Source organism: Acomys russatus, chromosome X (genome assembly GCF_903995435.1).
Source record: "Acomys russatus chromosome X, mAcoRus1.1, whole genome shotgun sequence".
Lineage (NCBI taxonomy): Eukaryota > Metazoa > Chordata > Mammalia > Rodentia > Muridae > Acomys > Acomys russatus.
The window spans coordinates 25169570-25192861 of record NC_067169.1 but is presented as its reverse complement, the minus strand read 5'-3'; the positions used below and the strand labels follow the sequence as shown (position 1 = coordinate 25192861).

At 37.6% G+C, this 23292-nt stretch overlaps 1 protein-coding gene across 6 annotated transcripts in view; it reads left to right on the top strand.

The window, feature by feature from the left end:
* Mid1 (midline 1) overlaps positions 1-23292 on the top strand; it is a 351166-nt gene that overhangs the window by 320463 nt on the left and 7411 nt on the right. For all 6 annotated transcript variants that reach the window (XM_051141312.1, XM_051141306.1, XM_051141311.1 and 3 more), the window contains exons 7-9: positions 3993-4136; positions 13797-13958; positions 22496-22703. In XM_051141312.1, the coding sequence (XP_050997269.1) occupies positions 3993-4136; positions 13797-13958; positions 22496-22703 (514 nt within the window). The remainder of the gene's footprint in view (positions 1-3992; positions 4137-13796; positions 13959-22495; positions 22704-23292) is intronic.

Here is a 23292-nt window from a genome sequence, read left to right as displayed (position 1 = left end):
CTTTACAGCGAGAACTAGGCTCAGGTTTTGGTAGAAAGAATGAGGACCATTTAGACAAAGTTATTTGTGTTAGCCAAAGCTACCAGGACCTGTGACTTCAGGAACGTACCATGTGCACAGTGAGACCAGATGTGCCCTGTACTTAGGACATAGAACCATCTAGAAACCACATCCCTAACTGAGCATGGTGTCAGTTTCTCAACTCCCAGCCAGTATGTGCATGTTTTGTGGAAGAGTGGTTGGACGGTGGAGCCAAAAAGAGGGAATATTGTGTAGCATTTACTTTTATAGTATATGGATACAGTTCATGCTTTTTCCTTGTGACAAACCCAGGTGCCCTTTTTTGCCTTTGTTCTGCATTTGCAAGCAGAGTAAGTTATCCCACAACACATCTCCTTATCTTATGTAGTTCTCTCTTTCAAATATAATGTTCCTACTGAAGAAAGAATCACTTGATTCACAGAACACTTACATTAAGGAACCAAACTTGGTTTCAAATATTTATGGATATTCTTTAGCTTTTGATTTTGAGACTTGTCTCAACTACTATTTCTAGTCGAACTTTCTATGGTGATGGAAATGTTCCTTGTTGATGATAACCAACATATTTGTTTTTGAAAACTTGAAATGTGGACATAGTGAATTGTCATTTTTTAATTGAGCTGAATATAATTAGAAGTTAAGGAGCTATATGGTGCTCAAAGCTCCTGAATTACAGTACACATTGTACTGTACTATTCACATTTTTCTCTTTTCCTTCTCTGACACCTTCATTTGTTATCCTTTCACAACATTAATTACCTGCTGCTGAAGTTTTATCCAAAGGTACAGGGGAAAGGAGGAAATAATGGCAAAAAGTCTTGGTTAACCAAGTATGGCTTTGTTTATCAAAACAAAACAAGCATAAAACTATTGCTCAAAAGATCTACCTAGCAAATTTTTGCCTAAGTCTCTTGGACCATATCCATGTCACAGGCTCATTCTCAAGACCAGAGGAAACTAGAAGTTTAAATAGTTGCCCAGAGATATTGTCTGGCTGTTCTAAATCATCTTCAACAAGCATGTATCTTCACTTCCTAACAATTAATAATATTATTACTATTATTATAAGTATAATAATATTTAAAATAGATATCCATTTAAATTTTTGTAGGAACATAAACTCATTGACTAAAAAGGAAACTGTGAAAATAGTCTGCATGAAATTGTAACATTCATGAAATAGGGCTGTTTATGCCAAACAAAAGGCCATATTAGGTACATATGATTTTTGCCTTTTGAGCCCTGAAATCCAAATTCAGTCCATTTCTAGACATAACATTAATTCTTGCCATAATTTACAATGCTTGGCTGATATTTCTAAGTCAAAATAGTTTATCCAGTATTTATAAGCAGGAAACCAAGTGTTTGTAGTGTATTAGCTCACCATTCCTTGTGTAGTGTTTGTGTTGAAGGCAAGAAAATAACAGTTATGGTTCTGATTGTATGTGTACTGAATTTGGCAGCATGCTACAGTTCTCATTTACAGAAAACTAGGAATTGACTTTGCAGGACAAACCCATTGAGTTTACAATCAAAACAGGGTTTGCCTGCTTGGCTGTGCAAACAAGATTTTTTTCCCTATGACATGCCACTAAGTGGTATGTCAAGTTAATAACCCGTAGAGGTGACATTTCCTTCCTGATTGTAGCTACTGCCATGTGACTCATAGCTACTTGCCTATTTTGAATTTATTTTCTATCTATTTAATCATATATTGCTATATAGGCAGCAAAAAAAGTCTATCTTTCCACAATGGTTAATGAAGAAAGTATGCAATTAGCTATCTAAATACAAAAAACTAAGTTGTTCTTCACTGATTCATGCACACAGCAACAATGACCACACGGACCAAAACAAACACATTCTTATGACACAGCTGGACCTGTACGGAATGCATCTCCAGATTTGTGTCATTTATTCTTGCATATCCAAGCCACACTGCCCAAAACTAAATTTCACACATGGGCTCTTCAGAAGATAAATGTTCAAACAGACATTTCTAGAAAAAATGCTTGAAGCATTATGATGAATGCTTCTTCTTTTCTTTCCTATTTACTTGATTTTCATTTATGGATATCATTTTTAGATGGGATCTACTATATAACCTAGACTACCCTTATGCTCACATCCTTCCTATCCCTGCCTTCTAAGTCTTGAGATTACAAATGTGTACCATCAGATCCAGCTGAGTGCTTTTTTTTATTAATGAAGAGTCTGTGAAATTCAGCAACTAATAGACAAAGCTTCTCATTACTTGTGCTAAATGTTTTTTCAAGTGTCAAAGTGAAGACAATTAAAACAGAATTTTAAATTTACCATTTCTATAAAGGCCCCATGCACTTTGGGTTTCTTTATGATTTACCAATTCTAATCAGAAACTAATCTAGAATAGAAAAGACCTCTGCAGTGGTGGAAGTAAAAGTTGTTCTAAATCCATAGAATGCAAACACACTTCTCCCTTTGAAGTTCAGCTCCAGTATACAGAGAGTATAAAGAAAAGCTGTGGATCAATTCTCTAAACCACAGGCTGGTAAACTTTGACTGGAAATGGCCAGATGGCAGATGTCTTAGGTTTTGCAAGCCATATGGTTGTAACTGCTCTGCTGTTATGTGAAAACACAGATAGGCAATATCTGAGAGCCTCCTGGCTGTGTTCCAATAAAACTTTATTTACAAAAAATAGCTGTTGTGGGATAGAGAGGTAGCTTAGTGGATAAGAGGACTGGATCCTCTTTCAGAGGACCAAGGTTTTATTCCAAGCAACTACATGGTGGCTCAAATTGTCTGTAACTTCAGTCCCAGGGGAATCTTATGCCCGCTTACGGACACCAAAAATACTGCACACATATGATACACAGCCATACATGAAGACAAATAACTATTTACATAAAATAGAATAGAAAAAAACAGCTGCAGTTTGCCCACCTCTGCTTTAAAATTTTATTGCCAAGACAAAACACTTGTAGCCTTGTCTTTTCTTCCTCAATTATTCTCCTCATAAAATTACTTATTGGAATTAATCCACTGTAAGTGATTTTAAAATTACATGCTTTAATAGGATTTAAACTTCTGAGCGGTTGACTATGTCAAACAAAACAAAAGGCTTCTGTAGTGATAAAGGAAATCAAATACAAGCATTCATAGTTTTCTTAGTAAATGAAAATATATTTCTAAGAGATGCCTGCTTGTTAATTGTGATCTGTTTAATTAAACATACCACCTACAAATTGAAAAATGAAAAGAAAATAGGAGTACACTAATAATTTTAGCAAGGCATCAAATATCCAATAAAAGAAAATTTTCAATTATTTAGATGATTTACTATGGAATAACAAATAATGATAGTTTTTCAAATACCTGGTGTCATGTAGGTGAAAGGTTGGCAAAGTGGGTTTCAGGCCAAATTTGGTCCTGTGGCTATTTTGTAAATGTTTTACTAATGTATGGCCATATTTGTTCATGTACAAATTATCTGCATCTGCTCTCATGATGCAATGGCAGGGTTAGGTAGTTGTAAGAGCAACAATCTAGCCTACAATACCTAAAATGTTTACATCTAGTCCTTTACTGGTAAAGTTTTCCAACCCCACTCTCCAAAGTGAATAAAATTATAACAGTTTGTCTTGGTTACTTTTTCTATAATGTGTTTTTCTTTGCACACAAGAGGCTATTCTTTGCTTAGTCTCCTTAATATATTTTCATGATAAATTGAGATAATGTCTTATTGTCTGCCTGGCTCTATCCACAGCTGTTTATAAAAACCGACAACAACTAAACAAAACAATTCCTTAGGTAGACAACTAAACATTTTGGAACAAAAATCTTCATCTCTAGGATAGCAGACTTGCTAGACCTATTTAAGAAGACTTGCTTTAACAGTTAAATATCTCTAAAATGTGATTCCCAATTGTGTCTGCTGCTCCACTGATATGTGTTCTTCATGCCCACAGCTCCTAACCCTCCCACAATTAGAGAAGAGCTCTGCACAGCTTCCTATGACACCATCACTGTCCACTGGACTTCGGATGATGAGTTCAGTGTGGTCTCCTATGAACTCCAGTACACCATATTCACTGGACAAGCCAATGTCGTTAGTGAGTATCTCATGGCCTATTTATTTCTCTGTTTGATGACTCTTTTCAGATAAGCTGTGTGAAAGAATATAAACACCAAATGGAGATAATTAGGAAGGCAAAAAATTTACAGTATTTGTTGGTTTTTTTTTTTTTTTTTTTTTTTTTACTCCTGAAGGAAGGAATAATGCTTACTTGTATTACAGCAATGAAAACAGCTGGTCAAACATCAAGGAAACTAACAACCTCTGGAAAACCTCATGGATGAAGCTTATAAATATGTTGTTTGATGAAAGAAGTTATCAATTCATAACTTAAAGATCAAAATGAACTATTGTTACTTTAAAATGCATTCTTAGGAGTTGAAAGTATAAACATTAATCAGGATGTTGGTTATATCCTGAATGGAATAGAGAAAAGTGTCACAGGGAAGAAATATATGGGGGAACTAGGGATACAACTGTGAGTAAAAGTGTTTGTCTTGTAAACATAAGGAATAGGGCTTAAGTCTCTAGTACCCATGTAAAATAGCCAGCATGGTGGCATTTACATGTAGTCCCAGTATTGGGGGAAGATGAAGACAAGAGAATCACAGGCATTCAATGGCCGACCAGTATAAACTAATCAGCAAGTTGCAAGTTCACTGAGGACCCTGGATCAAAGAATAAAGTGGAGTTGGATAAAGGAAGACACCCAATGTTAACCACAGAGTCCACATACATGTGCACCTATGTGTATACACATTCATACTCACACACAAACACATATCATGCCCCCTGCACAAATACATATATACAAAAGAATAGATGATGGTTGATAAGATGAACAACAATTTCTGGGTAGTAGTTAACATGCTTTAGTCATTTTGTCTTGCATTTAACTTTATGTACTTTTCTAAATGTTTCAGGGTTTTTTTTTTTAAAGAATGATTTTAGCAAAATGAAAAGCTAAAGAATTTTAAGTACCTGATCCCATTCAGAGGTACTTTAGGGCTGTCCCTTCAAATCTTAGTAATCACTACCTCCTGGGAGAAACTAGCCTTATGTGAAATGCAGGGAGGCTCCTCTGTCCCTAATGCTTGTTTGATAGTTGGTATTGTGAGTATTATGACCAACTCAGACAGCAACAGCTGGCCGCGAAGGCTATAGCAGAGTTACTTAAATATACTTGAACAAATGGCAAAGAGCTCAAATAAATCACTTTCCAGGGGAACAAATTTGCAACTTCTTTCATGATTTTCTCAGTTAGCTTACTATTGCAGTGATGAAACACCATAACCAGAAGCAACTTGTGGAGGAGAGGGCATATTCAATCTCACAGCTCATACATAGTTCATCATCCTGGGAACTCATGACAGGAATTCAAGGCGGAAACTGCTTTACTGGCTTGCTCCTCATGGCTTGTTGAGCCTATATTATTAAAGCACCCATGACTCTGAGCCCAGGACACTGTGCACAGTGAGTTTGGCTCTCTTATACCAGGTAACAATCAAGAAAATGCCCCCAAAGACTTTCCCACAGGTCTATCTTGTGGGGCATATTCTCAGTTAAAATTCCTTCTTCTCAAATGATTAACTTGTGTCAAATTGACATAAAACTAGCCAGCATGGCAATGAAACTACAAAACATGTCAATGTAGAATACAGCAGTAGTCACTTTTCCACAGAGATGTTTTAAATAGAGCCATATTAATTTAATGTGGCTCTTATAAGAAAAGAAAAGAAAAATCATTTCTCTTTAAACTTCTCTTTCCAAGTGCATGCAGTTCAGAGGTACATGGTGCTTTAAATAGAAATTTGGCTAAAATTTAATTATAAGAACAATACAGACAGACACTAGCTTACAGTGATTAAAATGCAAATTAATCCCCTTTTAGACACTTTGCTCAGGTATCTCTCTCCTTCCCCCTTCCTCTTGCTCTCCCTTTCTATCCCCCCTTCCTTTCTTCCTTTCTTCTTCCCATCCCCTAATTGGTTTGTCTTAGAAGCATTCAGGAAGCTCTTTTAGTTTTTTAGGCATGTGTAACTTATGACTAGAAGAGTGAGTCTTGAAATGTGTCAAGAACAGTTTTGGTAACCTGTTTTGTAGGTAGGGACCAGAGAGGAGTCAAATGTGGATGAGTCAAAAAGGCCTTGAAGGGAAGTTACAGTTAAACTAGGTCTGAAAAGGTTGTGGCCATAGGGAAGTGACTGACAGAAGGATATTTGCAGGTAGCTGTGTCAGCTTAAGGAAAACCTACAGAGAGTAAAGTAGGGGAGCATATGGGAAGATCTCACTTGATAATGCCTGGCTAGAAAACTCAGTGAGGAAGGGGAAGCCATAAAAAAGAACAGTGAGAAGCAAAAACATGTAGCTGGCTTCAGAAAGCACATGTCATGAGTCATCAGTCTCTTAAGCCCAGAGACAAGAGCTAGACCACATAGAACTGTTCAGGTTACCCCATGTTTGAATTTTATGTTGAGGAATTGAGCTAGGCAGTAGTGCGCCCAGGTGGACAATTTGAAGCTGATGTGCCAGCACTAGAAAGAGAAGAGAGGGATCAGACTGGATGGGCTAGAAGCAAGGAAAACAGCAGAGACTTTCGAGGGAACTCTCTGAGGTATAGTAGTAGCCAGGATCTCTAAGTGGCACTCAGTTGACAGGAGATAGAGATACTTCAGAAAGGAGTCCCCAGCCTTGGGCTGATTTCAGGTAACAGCAGCAAGGTCTTTTACATCCTCTAAATGCCTTTTGAGACAAGTCTAAGTCTCACGCCTTGTAAGACTGTGAGTTCTTCTGAAATCACTCTTCTTGCCCAACATCACAGGTCTTGCTGCCTGGCATTAATATATGCCAAATTTATACCCTTCTGTGTACTTTGATACCATATGCGGATATTTACTTTTTAAAAGTAAATATGATAAAGAGACATTCTATTTTGGTACAAATGAAGAATTGCTGCATTTCTTCCTGAAGCATTATGGTATCCTCTTTCAAAGCCATGCCCCAATTTATTTGTCCTCTCTTCTATTGATGGATGTTAGCGCTCTTCCAACCTCTGTAAACATTGCCCCAATGAATAGCCTTGCATATTTTACCTTTCATGCATGCAAATTTCTATATCTAGTATAATCTCTTGAGATATAATTGATAAGAAGAGATTATTTGCATTTTAATTTTAATTGACATTGCCAAATTGCCCTTCAGAGAGGTGACAGGTGATGTTTAAAATGCATTTTAGCAGCTGTAGGAGCTTACATTTCATTGATCTTGTGTAGGGGCTTACATTTCATTGATCTTGTACATATGTACTGAAAGTCAAACATGAGAAACCTAACTTAAAGCAAGGTAAATATGCATTATCTACATGATTGCATAATAAATCCAAGGTCTAACTTAACTAATGCACAGCATATAACATATTAACCCATATGGTGCTATACTATATAATATAGAATGAAAAACACAAGACAGAAAAATAGCAAGTATCTTTTTTGCTTTATTTATGGAATTATTTTGTATCTTATTATTATATTATTAATTACATGATAAATAATTATAATATAATTATTAACTTATTATATTGCTAGTATATTGGGTAAACTAAGCTAAAGATTGTATTGGACTTAAAGATAGAATGCAAAAGATAGCAAAAACATGCATAAATGAATATTATATGTTGTGTAAGTGAACATTTGATAAGTGAATAAGTAGAAAAAACATTTGGAGTTATTTAATACAAAAAGAGCAGTTCTTGTTCCATGTGAAGAATGTTGTATTTCTTTGAAATAATTTTTGTTTGACTAAAAAAAAAAAACAGTGGTTATGTATTTAGCAGGATTATTTCCATTCTAGCTTCTTATACATGTGAAAGGCTCTTCTGGAATGCCGCTCATCCATCCTTCCTAGAAGTTGATGGTGTATCTTTTATTGACAAGATATATTGTAAAACTACTGAAATTTTGGAAATGTTTTCAAAAACTGCCCAGGGCTCCTTCTGGTACTAGGCAATCTTCTGTTTCTAGGTCATATTTCACTCACTTGTTGTAATAAACCACAGTTAATTACTTTTAAGTGACTTTAGTGCAGGGGAATGAGATAGTATCTTAGAATGTTATTTAATCTCACTAAATTTCTCACAACTGTACACATCCAAATGCAAAATTAATGTTATTACTTTTTAATGTTCATTTTATTAATAGAAGTATGGCTAAATATGTTACTAGCATTCTCAGTAATGCATAGATACATATTTAATTTACAACATTTACCAAAAGTACTTTTCATATGTGCTTTTAAAATCTCAAATCAGGGCACTTTGTCAGCAAGTTCTTGTTCTTTGCAAAGTAAACAGAATTCATGTTTTTGAGACCATTATGTGAAATAGTTATATGTATACATTTCAGTCATTTTGAAAGCATTCATTAAGGTTACTAAGAATATATTATTTTTATAAGGAAGAAGGAAAACATGTTTCACTCCTGTCCAAACTGTTGAAGAGACAAAGGCTGTTAGGAACCCATGGACAGGAGAACAACAGAGTCCACACTGTACAATATTCTGCAGCAAAGTGACAGACAGTTGCTATGCAAGGCTCTCAAAACCCCCAATGTAATTAAGATCATTTAATATGCTACAGTAGGAGAGAAATGCTTCTGACTCATTGTCAATGAAAAATACTGTTCAAAGTCAAAAGGCTCAATTATGCTTTATTATAAACAAATGATCTTCTAGTTTCATTTGTTGTTTTAATATTTCTACCTAGGTTGCAGTCTGAGAATAATAAAGCACCCAAACAAGTCTAGGAGAAAGTAAAGTTTTAGTCATGATAGTTATGTGGGTGTTTTATAAACAGATGAAGCAAACATGCCCACTAGTCTTGGCACAGTGTAGTATCAAGGTAGCATAGTACCATGTGCAAGAAATTAGGTGGTACAGGCTGGTGCAAGACCAACACTGGCAACACATTTAATGTACACTCCAAGGCAACCCCAACATAAATGTCCCCCAAAGTTGTGAGTGTTGGTGGTTTTTTTTTGCATTTTCAATAAATTCTCAATTATTACCCTGACAATAATAGTAATATTAAGGGAAGGGGGAAATGGTTAGTGTTTATGACGGTTGCTTGCTCAGTATTAAGCTACCCAGTAAATTTTTACTATTCTGTAATATTCAAAGAAAAATTAGTGACTTCTTCAAAATAATCAGAATAGTCAGTTACACACCCTGGGGTGAGGGGTTGGGGGCTTAATACAATAAATCTTTGATAAGATTTGTGCTTGGAAGCCAAGTTGTAGTTTATACCAATTTCACACATCTGCTCTATGAAGTTGCTGAAAGCATTCCCCACCACATTAAACACAGTTTTGGGTTTGTGCAGGACTGGAGGGTTTCTTGAAGCATTTTTATCTTTTCCCTCTTTGACTGCAGTAGTCACTTCACTGTAGCATTTGCAATTAAACAGGAACAGTGCAAATGCAGTGAGGTTGATAGGACTCTCATTTGAATCTGCTGAATGCTATTATTGTTTTGCATTCATGCCCGGTTGCTTTTGACAAAGACCTAAAAATATGAGTGGATTGTTCTAAGACAAAACAGTTCATTTTGTTTTATTACAATTTTAATAATATTTTTCAATGTCTTCAAGTAAATTATAGGCCTCTTGGGGACTACATCAGAGAGTTCAATATGACCTTACTTTGGTTGGTCAAATTCTAATATTTAGCTGCAGAAGGCTCCAGACATACAGTGTTTGTTATAGTTGTTTTTCTGGAAAAGGGTATAATGATAAAAGATCAAATGGAATATAGAATAGAGAAATTCTCCTGTCATCATAGCACTTTAGGAGTGTTTTCTTCTCTGCCTTTATTAAAAATAGACTCTTTTCTCATATAATATATCCTGTTTAGAGTCTTGCTTCCCTCTACTCCTCCCAGTTCCTACCTCTCTTTCCTCCCATCCAGATCCACTCCTCTTCTGCCTCTCATTAAAAGAAAACAGGCTTCTAAGAAATAACAAAAATAAAATATAATAAGATAAAACAAAGACCATCAACTTGAAGTTGAACAAGGCAAGCGAACAGAAGGAAAAGAACCCCAAGACAAGGCATAAAAATCAGAGATACACTCATTCAAAAACTCAGGAATTACTCAACTGAAAGCTATAATATATACAGAGAGGACGTGACATTGACCTGTGTATGCCTTGTGCATGATGTATCAGTCTCTGTGAATTCATGAGCTTTGCGTATGTTGATTTATAGGGTCTTGCTCTCCTGGTGTCCTCCAACTCCCCTGGCTCTTACATTGTTTTCATCTCCTCTTCCATGGGGTTCCCTGAGCTCTAAGGAGAGGGGTTTGATCAAGGCATCTCATTTAGCTCTGTGTTCTAAGGTCTCTGTTTCTAATAATGTCTCACTGTGGGTGTTTGAATTTGTTCCCATCTGCTACAGGAGGAAGCATCTCTAATGATGATTGAATAAAGCACAGATCCTAGGTCTCTGGGCTATCTGGTCTCTGGTTCTTGGTCACTGGACCAGTGCTGGATATGAGTTCCATCTTGTGGAGTGGGCCTTAAGTCAAGTTAGAAATTGATTGGTTACTCACACAAGCTTTGTGCAACCATGGGCACTAGCACATTTGCAAGAGGGACAGCATTCTAGATCAATGGTTTTGTGTCTAGAATAGTTTCCCTTTTGATAGCGTGCAGATTACCTTCCTACATCAAAGACGCTAGAACATGGGGTTGAAGGTTCTATGTAGGCAGCAGCTCAACCTCCCCACATTCTATGAGTTATGTAGGTATTGTCTTCAGCAATCAGGCTTTGTTGTCAGTGTGCAGAGAGCAGCTTACTATCTTGACAGCCACCTGGGTTGCTTGGGATTTCGTTGGGACCCCTTTGGCCAACAACTCAATTGGTTGTAATCCAGTCCTGATACTGAAGGCTTTGTTTGATGGCAGCAGGTGGCCACCTGGGACTTGAAATGTTTTCTTCTTACCCAAGGGAGATTTGAGGAGAAAACATGAAGTTCAGAGATACAACGAATTAGAAGAAACATAGATAACATCTTTAGTTATTCTATTCAGTACTGAAGTCTTCTGTGAGTTTTAAGTTATTTCCTTGCTTTATGCTTACTTTTTCAAATCTCAGGGTCCTATGATTTAAAAAAATGTTCACAGGTAGAAATAAAAAGAAGTGACAGAGGGCTGGAGAAATGGCTAAGAGGTCCTGAGTTCAATTCACAGCAACCATGTGATGGCTCATAACCATCTATAATGAGATATGGTGCCCCTTCTGTATTAATAATGAATAAATACAAAAAAAAGAAGTGACAGAAAAATTCATGAGACAAAATGACTCATAGGAGTACCTGGAAGTACTATTCACTCAAGATCCGGAGTATCTGAGGCTAGGGAGTTGGTTCTGTGGATAAAGTACTTACTGTTCGTGTATGGGGATGATGGTTTGGATCTTCAGAACCCACATATAAAGCCAAGAAGGAATCGTGACCACCTGTAAACTCACCATTCAGGACACAGAGAGGGAATATCAAGAATAAACTGGCTAACCACATTAGCCAGAGTTGGTGAGTTCCAGATTAAAGCAAAGACCCTGTCTGTACAGATGAAGTAGAGATCGAGAAAGTCACCTGATATCCACCTCTGGCCTGCATATGCACATGCACTCATATGCACATGAACATACACCAAACAGATGCAAAGAATGTGAATACATTTTCAAAACAGGTTTGAAATGCTCTTATCTGTCATAATCCCAGGTATAATTTTTGAGTCACAAGTTGGAGAAAGCATTTGATATAATCCAAAGACAGACTTTAGGGAGCCAGTGACTATCCTGTACTGCTATGCAAATATTTGTGGCTAGGTATAGATGTGTATTGTGAACTTCTTCTCACAGAGAGGTTTCATTAGATTCTCAGGGACATGAGACCACAAAAATAAGAAACTGTTTCCTGAGAATTGGGTGAGGTATAAGTTGCCTAAAGATCAAAGGCTCTAACTCTTTGATTTGCAAATAAACCAAAAATGAAAGATGGGGAGGTGAGTTTGGAGCACCTCAGGAAGTGAAAGGGTCTGGCACTCTCCCAGGGACTAGTACCAAGAAAGGAAACTTCATGACAGTCTTGTCGCAAGGGAAATGGGAAAAGGTTCTATTCCAGTGGAGATTGATGGGTGGAGAGAGGAAAGTTGGGCCTGATACCAAAAAGAAGTTTCTAGCATCAGTCAGCTGCAAAATAAAATGGGCTTCCTTTTTCCTACATGTTCTTCCAAGCCTCATAAATCCTCAGCCTCTTTCTCAGCCCACATCCTGTAGAATGCAGCCAGAAGAACAGCCCCACTCCTCTCTGGGCCAGTAATCCCAAGGATGCATGCACCTGGTCAAAAATCCTATAGATACTTTCCTATGGTCCACACTGGACCCCAAGCTGCCCATAAGCACTGCTGCCTTACAAATACCTTCTAAATCCATACTAATACAGGATCGCTTTTATGTCTCTTTCATTGGAAGTTGGATGGAATTGGCTGAACCGTGCTGATTTTACTCCTGCTTTGACCTAATGATACAGCTGTTGTCCTAAAGTGACCACTGTTGTGGTGAAATAATGGGATAAAAAACAACTTGGATAGGAAAGGGTTTAATTTCACTTATACTTTCACATTGAGGGAAGTCAGGGAACTCAAGCAGGGAAGTAACCTGGAGAAGGCAGGAGCTGATATAGAAGTCCTACCTACTGGAGTCCTACTCTACTGGCTTGCACATCCTGCTTTCTTATAGCACCCAGGACCACCAGCCCCAGGGTATCACCACACACAGTGAGTTGGCCTCTCCCACCTCAATCACTAGTCCAAAAATGCCCCCATAGACTTTCCCATAGGCCAATCTAGTGGAGCATTTTTGCAATTAAAATGTCCTCTTCCAAAATGATTCTAGCTTGTGTCAAGTTGACATAAAAATAATCAGAATAGCTTCTCTCCATTTCTCATTTGTTGAAACAAACAGACTGTCTACGAAATGTTACTCCTATGGTAATTACAGTGATGCAGTGGACCAACAGAAATCCTTTAGCCAATTCTTAGAACAAACACAATGTCATTTATGGTTAGCCTTTCATATGACCAAATCTAAAACCGATGGCAATATCCTTCCTTTTTAGAGGGAGCAACTGCAAAGGCACTTTTGCTTGAATATGAGAAAGAGAGATATAGGAGGCAAAACACTACTACTGTGTTGAAGAACTCAGCCTTTAGTTAGTACATACATCATATAGCTTCACCATCTGTGAATCTCCGAAGTCATGAAAACTAAGCTCGAATGACCAAGAGGGGGTAAGAGAGAGTGGGATAGATCAGTGATGACTTTTGTTTCTTTCACACAACCCTTAATAACATGTCATGTGTGTGTTCAGTGCGTAAGATCCCGGGAAAAAAAATTTGCTGCACCTGTTCACACAGATCAGAGTTTGAAATATAAGCGTTTTCAGTGGCTTGTCCAGATGGAATACTCAAAGGGAACATATAATATAGAGTAAGTTCTCCATATCGATAGCACACTAAACACTGATTTATTGGTTATCCTATATAAAAAGTAAGAATGATGTCCATTTCTCAATATTTATAGTCCAAATAACCTAAAACTCTGCAAAGATTGCCTGAGATTGTACCTGTCTTCTTGGCTTTATAGGTCTGTGTAACTCAGCTGATAGCTGGATGATTGTGCCGAACATCAAGCAGAACCACTACACTGTGCATGGCCTACAAAGTGGCACCAAGTATATCTTCATGGTCAAGGCCATTAACCAGGCAGGCAGCCGCAGCAGTGAACCTGGGAAGTTGAAGACAAACAGTAAGTGCTTTGAACTCAGCTGAGCTCTCATCTCACATTTGCTTGCCTCTTGGCTAACACTCCTTCCTGCCTTTCTTTTACTTTTCTGTCTTAGGCCTCACTGACAGGCTCAGAAAAGCAAGGAAAGAGCCAATGTGCAGTACTGGGGTTCCCAGCAGCTAGCTCTGGGTTCCAAAGTTGATTCTGTGTCTTCTAGGCCATGTGCCCATTGACTTCTCCACACATCATTGCTCTTGTTTCTTGAGAAAATAATCCTGGAGATGTTCTTTTTTTTTTTTTTTACTAATTTATTCTTGTTACATCTCAATGGTTATCCCATCCCTTGTATCCTCCCATTCCTCCCCCCCCCCCATTTTCCCATTATTCCCCTCCCCTATGACTGTTCCTGAGGGGGATTACCTCCCCCTGTATATGCTCATAGGGTATCAAGTCTCTTCTTGGTAACCTACTGTTCTTCCTCTGAGTGCCACCCGGTCTCCCCCTCCAGGGGACATGATCAAATGTGAGGCACCAGAGTACGTGAGAAAGTCATATCCCACTCTCCACTCAACTATGGAGAATGTTCTGACCATTGGCTAGATCTGGGTAGAGGCTTAAAGTTTACCGCCTGTATTGTCCTTGCCTGGTGCCTTAGTTTGAGCGGGACCCCTGGGCTCAAATCTGCCTATCGTAATGTTCTACTTGTAGGTTTCTAGGACCCTCTAGATTCTTCTACTTTGCTATTCTCCCATGCTTCTCTCATCTAGAGTCCCAGTAGGATGTCCTCCCCTCTGTCCCAGTTTCCTGGTAAGTGAAGGCTTTCGTGGGACATGCCCTTTGGGCTAGTATGCCGATATAAGTGAGTATATACCATTTGATTCTTTCTGCTTCTGGGTTAACTCACTCATTATGATCATTTCTAGCTCAATCCATTTATCCACAAATTTAGGGAATTCCTTGCTTTTAATAGCTGAGTAGTATTCCATAGTGTATATGTACCACAGTTTCTTTATCCGTTCTTCTAATGAAGGACACTTAGGCTGTTTCCATGTTCTGGCTATTATGAATAAGGCTGCTATGAACATGGTTGAGCAAATTTTCTTGTTGTGTGCTGGAGCATCTTCTGGGTATATTCCAAGGAGTGGAATAGCTGGGTCTTGAGGAAGTCCTATGCCCATTTTTCTGAGATAGCACCAGATAGATTTCCAAAGTGGCTGTACTAGTTTGCATTCCCACCAGCAATGAAGGAGTGTTCCTCTCTCCCCACATCCTCGCCAGCATGTAGTGTCGCTTGAATTTTTGATCTTAGCCATTCTGATGGGTGTAAGATGGAATCTGAGTTGTTTTGATTTGCATTTCCCTGATGACTAAGGAGGTTGAGCATTTCTTTAAGTGTTTCTCAGCCATTTGATATTCCTCTGTTGAGAATTCTCTGTTTAGTTCCAAGCCCCACTTCTCACTTGGGTTCTTTGATTTGGTGGTGTTTAATTTTTTGAGTTCTTTATATATTTTGGATATTAGACCTTTGTCAGATGTAGGGTTGGTGAAGATCTTTTCCCAGTCTGTAGGCTGTCGCTTTCTTCTCTTCACAGTGTCTCCTGCCTTAGAAAAGCTTCTCAGCCTCATGAGGTCCCATTTATTAATGGTTGACATTAAGGCCTAGGCCGTTGGTGTTCTGTTCAGGAAGTTGTCTCCTGTGCCAATATGTTCCAGGCTCTTCCCCACTTTTTCCTCTAAGTGGCTTAGTGTCTCTGGTTTTATGTTGAGGTCTTTAATCCACTTGGATTTGAGTTTTGTGCAAGGTGACAAATATGGGTCCAGTTTCATTTTTTTACACATAGACCTCCAGTTAGACCGGCACCATTTGTTGAAGATGCTATCCTTTTTCCATTGAATGGATTTGGCTTCTTTGTCAAAAATCAAGTGACCATATGTGTGTGGATTCATATCTGGGTCTTTGATTCGATTCCACTGATCAACCAGCCTATTGCTGTGCCAGTACCATGCTGTTTTAATTACTATTGCTTTATAGTACGGTTTGAGATCAGGTATGGAGATTCCTCCGGAGCACCTTTTATTGTACAAGATTGTTTTAGCCATTCTGGGTTTTTTGTTTTTCCATATGAAGTTCAGAATTGAACTTTCAATGTCCTTAAAATTTGTATAGGTATTCTGATAGGGATTACATTGAATCTGTAGATTGCTTTTGGTAGGATGGCCATTTTTACTATGTTAATTCTCCCGATCCATGAACAAGGAAGATCATTCCATCTTCTCAGGTCATCTTTAATCTCTTTCTTCAGAGTTTTGAAAATTTTTTCAAACAAGTCCTTCACTTGCTTAGTTAGAGTGACTCCTAGATATTTTATATTGCTTGTGGCTAATGTGAAAGGTGTGGTTTTCCAAATGTCTTCCTCTGCAAGCTTGTCATTTGTGTATAGGAAGGCTAACAGGCCCTTCTGCCTTTTATGGTCTCTGCTGAGAAGTTGGGTGTAATTCTGATAGGTTTGCCATTAAGTGTTATTTGGTCCTTTTCCCTTGCAGCTTTTAATATTTTTTCTTTGTTCTGTATGTTTTGTGTTTTGATTATTATGTGGCAGGCAGTTTTTCTTTTCTGGTCAATTCTATTTGGTGTCCTGTAGGCCTCTTGTATGTTTATAGGCATCTCTTTCTTTAGATTGGGGAAATTTTCTTCTATGATTTGTTGAGAATAGTTTCTGGGCCTTGGAGTCTGATATCTTCTCTTTCTTCAATGCCTATTATCCTCAGATTTCTTCTTTTCACGGTGTCCTTAATCTCTTGGATGTTTTGTGTCACGAGTTTTCCAGATTTGGCATTTTCTTTAATGGTTGCTTTAAGATCTGTGATTGTATCTTCTAGACCTGAGATTCGTTCTTCCATCTCTTGGATTCTGTTAGAAAAGCTCACCTCTGTGTTGCTCGCCTTCTTCTCTGAGGTCTCATGTTCTCGTTTTTCTTCTGTCTGTGTGTGTTCATCATTGAATCCATTTTCATTTTCAGATCTTGAACTGATTTTTTGATTTCTTTCATCTGATTTTTTGTATATTCCTGAGTTTCTTCCATAGCCTCTTTATAGGTCTTCAGAGCTTGAACCATTTTATTTATTTCTTTCATCTGGTTGTTTGCATTTTCCTGCAATTTTTCCAGTTCCACTCTATGTGCTTCTTTTATGTCTCTCACCTGTTTGTCTGTGTCTTCCTGCATTTGATTATGAATTTTATTTGTTTCCTCCATTATCATCCTCATTACTAAGGATTTGAGGTCATTTTCTTGTATTTCTGTTGTATTTTAGTTCTCTGGGTTGTTTTCTTTGGGATAGCTGGAAACTGGAGACGCCATGTTGTTTTGGGTTTTTTTTTTTTGCGTATGCTTTTTCGTTGTCCTTTAGACATCTTGCCGTCTTTGTTTTTGTTGGGTGTTCTTTTTTTTGTTTTGTTTTGTTTTGTTGGGTGAGCTTCCTGGAGATGTTCTTATGAGAACCAGAATAGGTGCTTATAAGGCCTGAAACAGAGCAGGGGCTCTGTATAGCGTAGATAGGATAGTTTTCCATAGCAGAAAATAAGTTCATAACTCTTTCTTCATAAATTCTTTATTCTGTTCCAAATATCTGTCTGTGTCTATAATTCTCAGTCAGGGCCAATTCCATCTTTTCTCCCATAACCCTGGCCTATGTAGCATTTAATAATATCTGAAGACTTTTTTTTTTTTCTGGATAGTCACAACTGGGATGTGTGCTGCTGCCATTAAATGAGTGGAAGACAGGCATTAGGAAACATCCATGGTATACAGGACAGCTCTCTCCACAGAAAGTGATGCAGCCTATCCTGTGTCTCATGGTTCTGTTATTTTCCTTTTGCTCTCACTGTTGCTGTCTGTCTACATGTGTTTTGTTTTATCCTCTCTTCTTTCTTTACATCTTTTTGATCTAGAAATATTATGTTATATAACTGTGGCGCCATGTCATGGGGGTTGTCAGTCAACAGAAACAATTAATGAGTTTTCAAAAGGAGTTCCCACTTAACCATATCCTGTTTTCCCAAGGCATAGTAACACATGCATTGATCTTAGGACAATAGAGGGTAGAAGAAGAGCACTGGATTAGGCATGAGAAAGCTAAGGTCCTGCCACATGGAATCTATGTTGCTGTAAGACTCATTTTTAAATTATCTTTAAAAAACCATTTTATTTTGTGATGATTGATTCCCAGAAAACCTATAGCCATTACAGAACATCAGCTTCCCCTAGTGTCAGTATCTTATATGACCTTGAAATATTTGTCACAACTAAGAAGTTAACATTGTTGCATTCCTTTTGCCTAAGCTCAGATTTGATCATGTTATCTTTAATGTTCAGTTCCTGTCTCAGGGTCTAGTCTAAGAAATCATATCACATTTAGGGGGTCTTTGGCTTTTTCTCATTTTGTAAAAAAGCAGGTTTTGGTTTTTCTCTTTTAAAGTGGAAATATTTAGTTCCATTTAAAAGCTGTCAGAAAGATAAATTTGAAACAATTCCAAGAACATGACTGTAAAATTATGCCATAGTTTGTTAAAGCCACATAGCACATGGAAATTAATGTATGCATACTCTAGTCAACAGCATTTTATTTACATTTAAGCATGTATTTGGTCTTTCAAGAACTGGTGGCGTTTCTAGTAAATTATAGACGTTATACAACAGGCTTAGGATACTATGACAATATTCAACTCCTTCAGATGTTCTTCTCTCAAAGTATTTGTAGGCTTTGGGGAAGACAGAACATTAAGCCATAGTTATTGCATTTCTGTAGTCTGTAATGGCAGTAACGCATAAAAGTGCTAGATATTCAAAAGAGTATAACCCTTCATGGCCATGGTAGCTTTTAGGGTGAGGTAAGATTAAGGGATATGAGGAAAAGGGAGTGTTCCATGACAAGGGAACAGCATGTACAAAGGGCCAAAGAAACGCAGATTATATTGTAGATCAGAAAAGTGATCAGCATAGTAAAATAAGATATAAATCGAGAGGATATCTGAGCCTGGAAGCTAAGGACAAAGACCATATTGTAAATCTAGGCACACAAGAGCACACCTATAAACCCAACACTCAGGATAGTGAAGCAGGATCCCAAACTCGACCAGCCTAGACTTTGTAGTAGGACAAAGCCCAGTAAAACACACACACACACACACACACACAGAGAGAGAGAGAGAGAGAGAGAGAGAGAGAGAGAGAGAGAGAGAGAGAGAGAGAGAGAGAGAGTTTTCAAAAACAAAAAGTAGCCATGCTTATTCTCATCATCCTGTAATCCTAGCTACAGGAAAATTCCAAGTTCAAGACCTATTAGGAAATTCCAACTTCAAGGCCAGTTTAGTCTACAGAGTGAGTTCAAAACCAGCCTGAGAAATTTAGTGAGAACCTGTCAGATATAGCTTAGGCTATAACTCAGTGGTAGAGTGATTGACTAGAATATGTGAACCCATGGTTCCAACCCACAGTATCACAAAACAAAATAAAATAAAACCAGATGGTATATCCATTACGGATCGTGAGGCAGTTGATTTTTTGAGAACAATGTTTGAGGGGAGAGAGGTTGACAGGTAACAGGTGTGTATAATAGAGGCTGGATAAGGATTTGCAAAACTTAAAGCTCTGTTACATTGTGGTGTGGTGAGTGGATTAAAATAAGGAAGACTGAAAACTGGGGAACATGTCCAGAAGTTATTACAAGAGATGTCCAAGCAAAAGAACAGTAGCCAGGATAAGGTCATGTCCTCAACAAATGGTAACATGATTGTTAATTACCTTCTTAAGCTAATTTGTCTTCATTGAAGCCAAAGCCTTAAAGCTGGTAAGAATGGGCCATGGTTTGTTTGTGAAAGGCATCTGTGGCCCAGACAGAATTGGCTCAATGAGAACGCAGGGCTTGGGTCCCACTGAAGCTGGCAGGTCCCTGCTGTGTGTGTGAGTGGCTGAGAGAGAAGCAAAGGCAAGCAGAACATTGCAGGCAGTTCCTGCCCATTTCAAGCCCTATCTTTCTGAACATTTTGCTATTCATCACTAGCAAGAGGCCAAAGAGTACTCAGGCCTATGTAAATGGTGAGCTCCAAGATGGAATTTTTCCTGCTCTTCCCATTTTTGTCAAATTATTTTTACTCACATTTGTCTTTCACCTTTAAAAAAAATAGAACGTTTTAAGAAAAAGCATGTCTTATCCCTAACAGTTGCTAGCATGAAGGTCCCTGGAGACTTTTTTTTCACAAGATAAGTTAAATTTAAACTTTGAATTTTAAACTATATGTATAATCCAGTAGCTTTTATAGTCTTTGATAGTCCCTGATACATTCTCAGACCTTTTAAATCAGGCTTATGTTTTTTACTTTAAATTTATTTTTTATTTATTCTTAGTGTGCATTTACCAGTTTTATATCCATGTATAAGCTCCAAAATTTGGAAGTTTAAGATTACCATAACACCAAATGATACATTTAGAAATAGATTTAAGAATTTATAAGACATCCAATTCAAACATTCATAAAACACTGAAGGTTTCAATAAGATACATAGCAAAAATTCTTCAGAGAATTTCAGATATGAGTACTGTATTTACATCATTCTTCCTCTTTCTCTTCTAATTTCTTCCACATCCCTCCCACGCCTTCTCGAGTTCATAACCTCAATTCTTTAATTATAAATTTACACACATACACACACACACTCACATACTTATAAATCCCACATGCTAAGGTCATTTAATGTTATTCATATGTGTTTAAGGCTGATCTCTTTAGATCATCTAACCTATTAGAGGGCTTGCCCCTATAGAAGACTCATTCTCCCTTTCCCAACAAGCATCAGTTTTTGTCTGTAGCTCTTCTTCTAAGGTTGAAGCCTTGTGAGAATTCTCCAATCCACATTGGCCTGTCAACTGGCTTTACTTTGATATCTACAGATGTATAAAACAAGGATAAGTAAACTGTATATAGTTCAAGTGCCAAATCTGACTACCTACCTATATTCATAAATAAAGTCTTATTTACATATAAAGCATACATGGCCATTAATCAATTTGTGACTTCTTCCTCACTAGAATGACAGAGTCACAAAAGAAACCACATGGCCTATATAACTGAAAACATTTATTTTCTTACCCTTTGCAGAAAAAGTTTACTGGTCACTGACCTAAAGGCCAAAAATTTGAGGTTCTGATGTTATGTTTATATTCAAGCAGCACCACCCATATTTGAGTGAGTACATAGTGCTTTGTGGTGTCTGCAGCCCAAACATGCTTGCTTACAGTCATATTTACCAAGCTTTTTCCCTATGATTTCCTGGGAGCTGCATACTAGGTAGAAGGCATATTCTAACCGGCTATGAAGTTGGACAGTGTGGCATTACTATCAATTAGTAATATGTTTCCTGCCTTTAAATGTCTTGTACCCTATGTGGTATCGACAAGTGGTACTCAGAACCAATACTGAAGTGGCCAAGAAATAACAGCTACATCAAAATGCTTATAGATGGCTCTGCCAGAATTTTTTTTAGTTTTTAATATTTTTTTCAAAAATTTAAATGTATAGTTACTATAAGTACTTAAAGAGTTGCTTTTGTTTTTCCTTTTGTTTTTGGTTTGTTTGGGGTTTTTTTGTTTTGTTTTGTTTTTGTTATTGTTGTTGTTGTTTTACTTTTCTCAAGCTCAGAATGATATGTTTAAGCGTTTAGAATACTCTACATTATGATGTGAAATCTTGTTTTGTTTGTTCTCTGCTTCAGAGTCTATTTAGCACAGTTGTATCTTAGGCTTGATTAAATATAGCAGTCCGTGAAAATAAGATCTTCATTTTTCTCCTCTTTTCCAGGATGTTCTTCAGCCAGAATGCATGTATACTGGGATCTCCCATGCATTTTGTTTGATCCTTGTTCATTCTTTTGTTAAATGGTTATAGAACCATACTGGACCCCTTTCTAACTAGAAACTTAGGGAAGCATAGCCATACATTTATTAATCACTATTGTTCCTAGCACTATAAAGAGGTGCTGCTGCTTTAATTATGTCTTGCACATCATAAAGACTGTAAATAAATAAATGTTTTTAAAGTTGTTTATAAATCTTAAATTGATACTAAAATATAAGCTACTGTTTGTGGAAGGAAATATAAGTCAAGGCTTCTTTTAGACATTGCCCCCTTATTTGTATTTCATGTATATGGGTATTTTACATACATGTATCTCTGTGTACCTGTACATGCCTGATGCCCAAAGAAGTCAGAAGAGGGAATCAGATCCACTAGAATTGGAGTTATAGTTGTGAACTTCCATGTGGGTGCTGGGAAGCAAACCCAGGTCCGCTGGATGAGCAATTAATGCCCTAAACCACTAAGCTATCTCATCCCCTGTTTCAGACTTTTAAATCTGACTGTGAAGATAGATCATTTGTTATGTTCCAATAAAGAGTACCTTCTCCCTTCTTTTTCATTTGTGAACTTGTTTCTAAGATTATTTGTTATGTTCAAATAAACAGTATGTTTTCACTTCTTTTTTTGTTTGTCAACTTGTTTCTAGGTCAGCCATTTAAACTGGATCCCAAATCTGCTCATCGAAAACTGAAGGTGTCCCATGATAACCTGACAGTAGAGCGTGATGAGTCATCATCCAAAAAGAGTCACACACCTGAACGCTTCACTAGCCAGGGGAGCTATGGAGTGGCTGGAAATGTGTTTATTGATAGTGGCCGACATTACTGGGAAGTGGTCATAAGCGGCAGCACATGGTAGGAAGCTTCTGTATAATTTCCTGCAACTTTAAAAAGGCACATGCTATTCTGTACCTTGTCAAGGATATGAATTTAGAACTAGCATCTATTCTGAAGAACCAAACCTACCCCTACCATAATGCTACATAACACCAAAAATCAGTGTGACTTCAACAGCAATCATTTATTAATCCTAGTAAATACATACTTGTGAGTTAACTGATAAGGATTAGTCTCAACTGGGTTCATACTTGAAGGTACAGGTTGAGTCTAGATCTGTCCTGTGTCTGTGTTCCCAACACTACAGAAATACAACATGTTATTACAGGCCTGTTATCCCAAGCAAAGGCAGGACAAGCTGGAGTTCAAGGTCATCCTTAGGTAAATAGTGAGTGAGTTCAAGGGCAAAAGAAAAACAATGTAGTTAATGTCATTCTTATTTTGCAGATGAGGTGACTAAGGCATGATCCCAAAGCCCTAAAATTCATAGTTGGTAGTTACAAATTCTGTGGTCAGGGGTCAAACTTTTAACTAGGAGCCCACAAATAAAGGACAAGAGAGTTAATGTCTTGATTTTAGAGGCCAGGAAGTTTTTGTCCCAAGTACC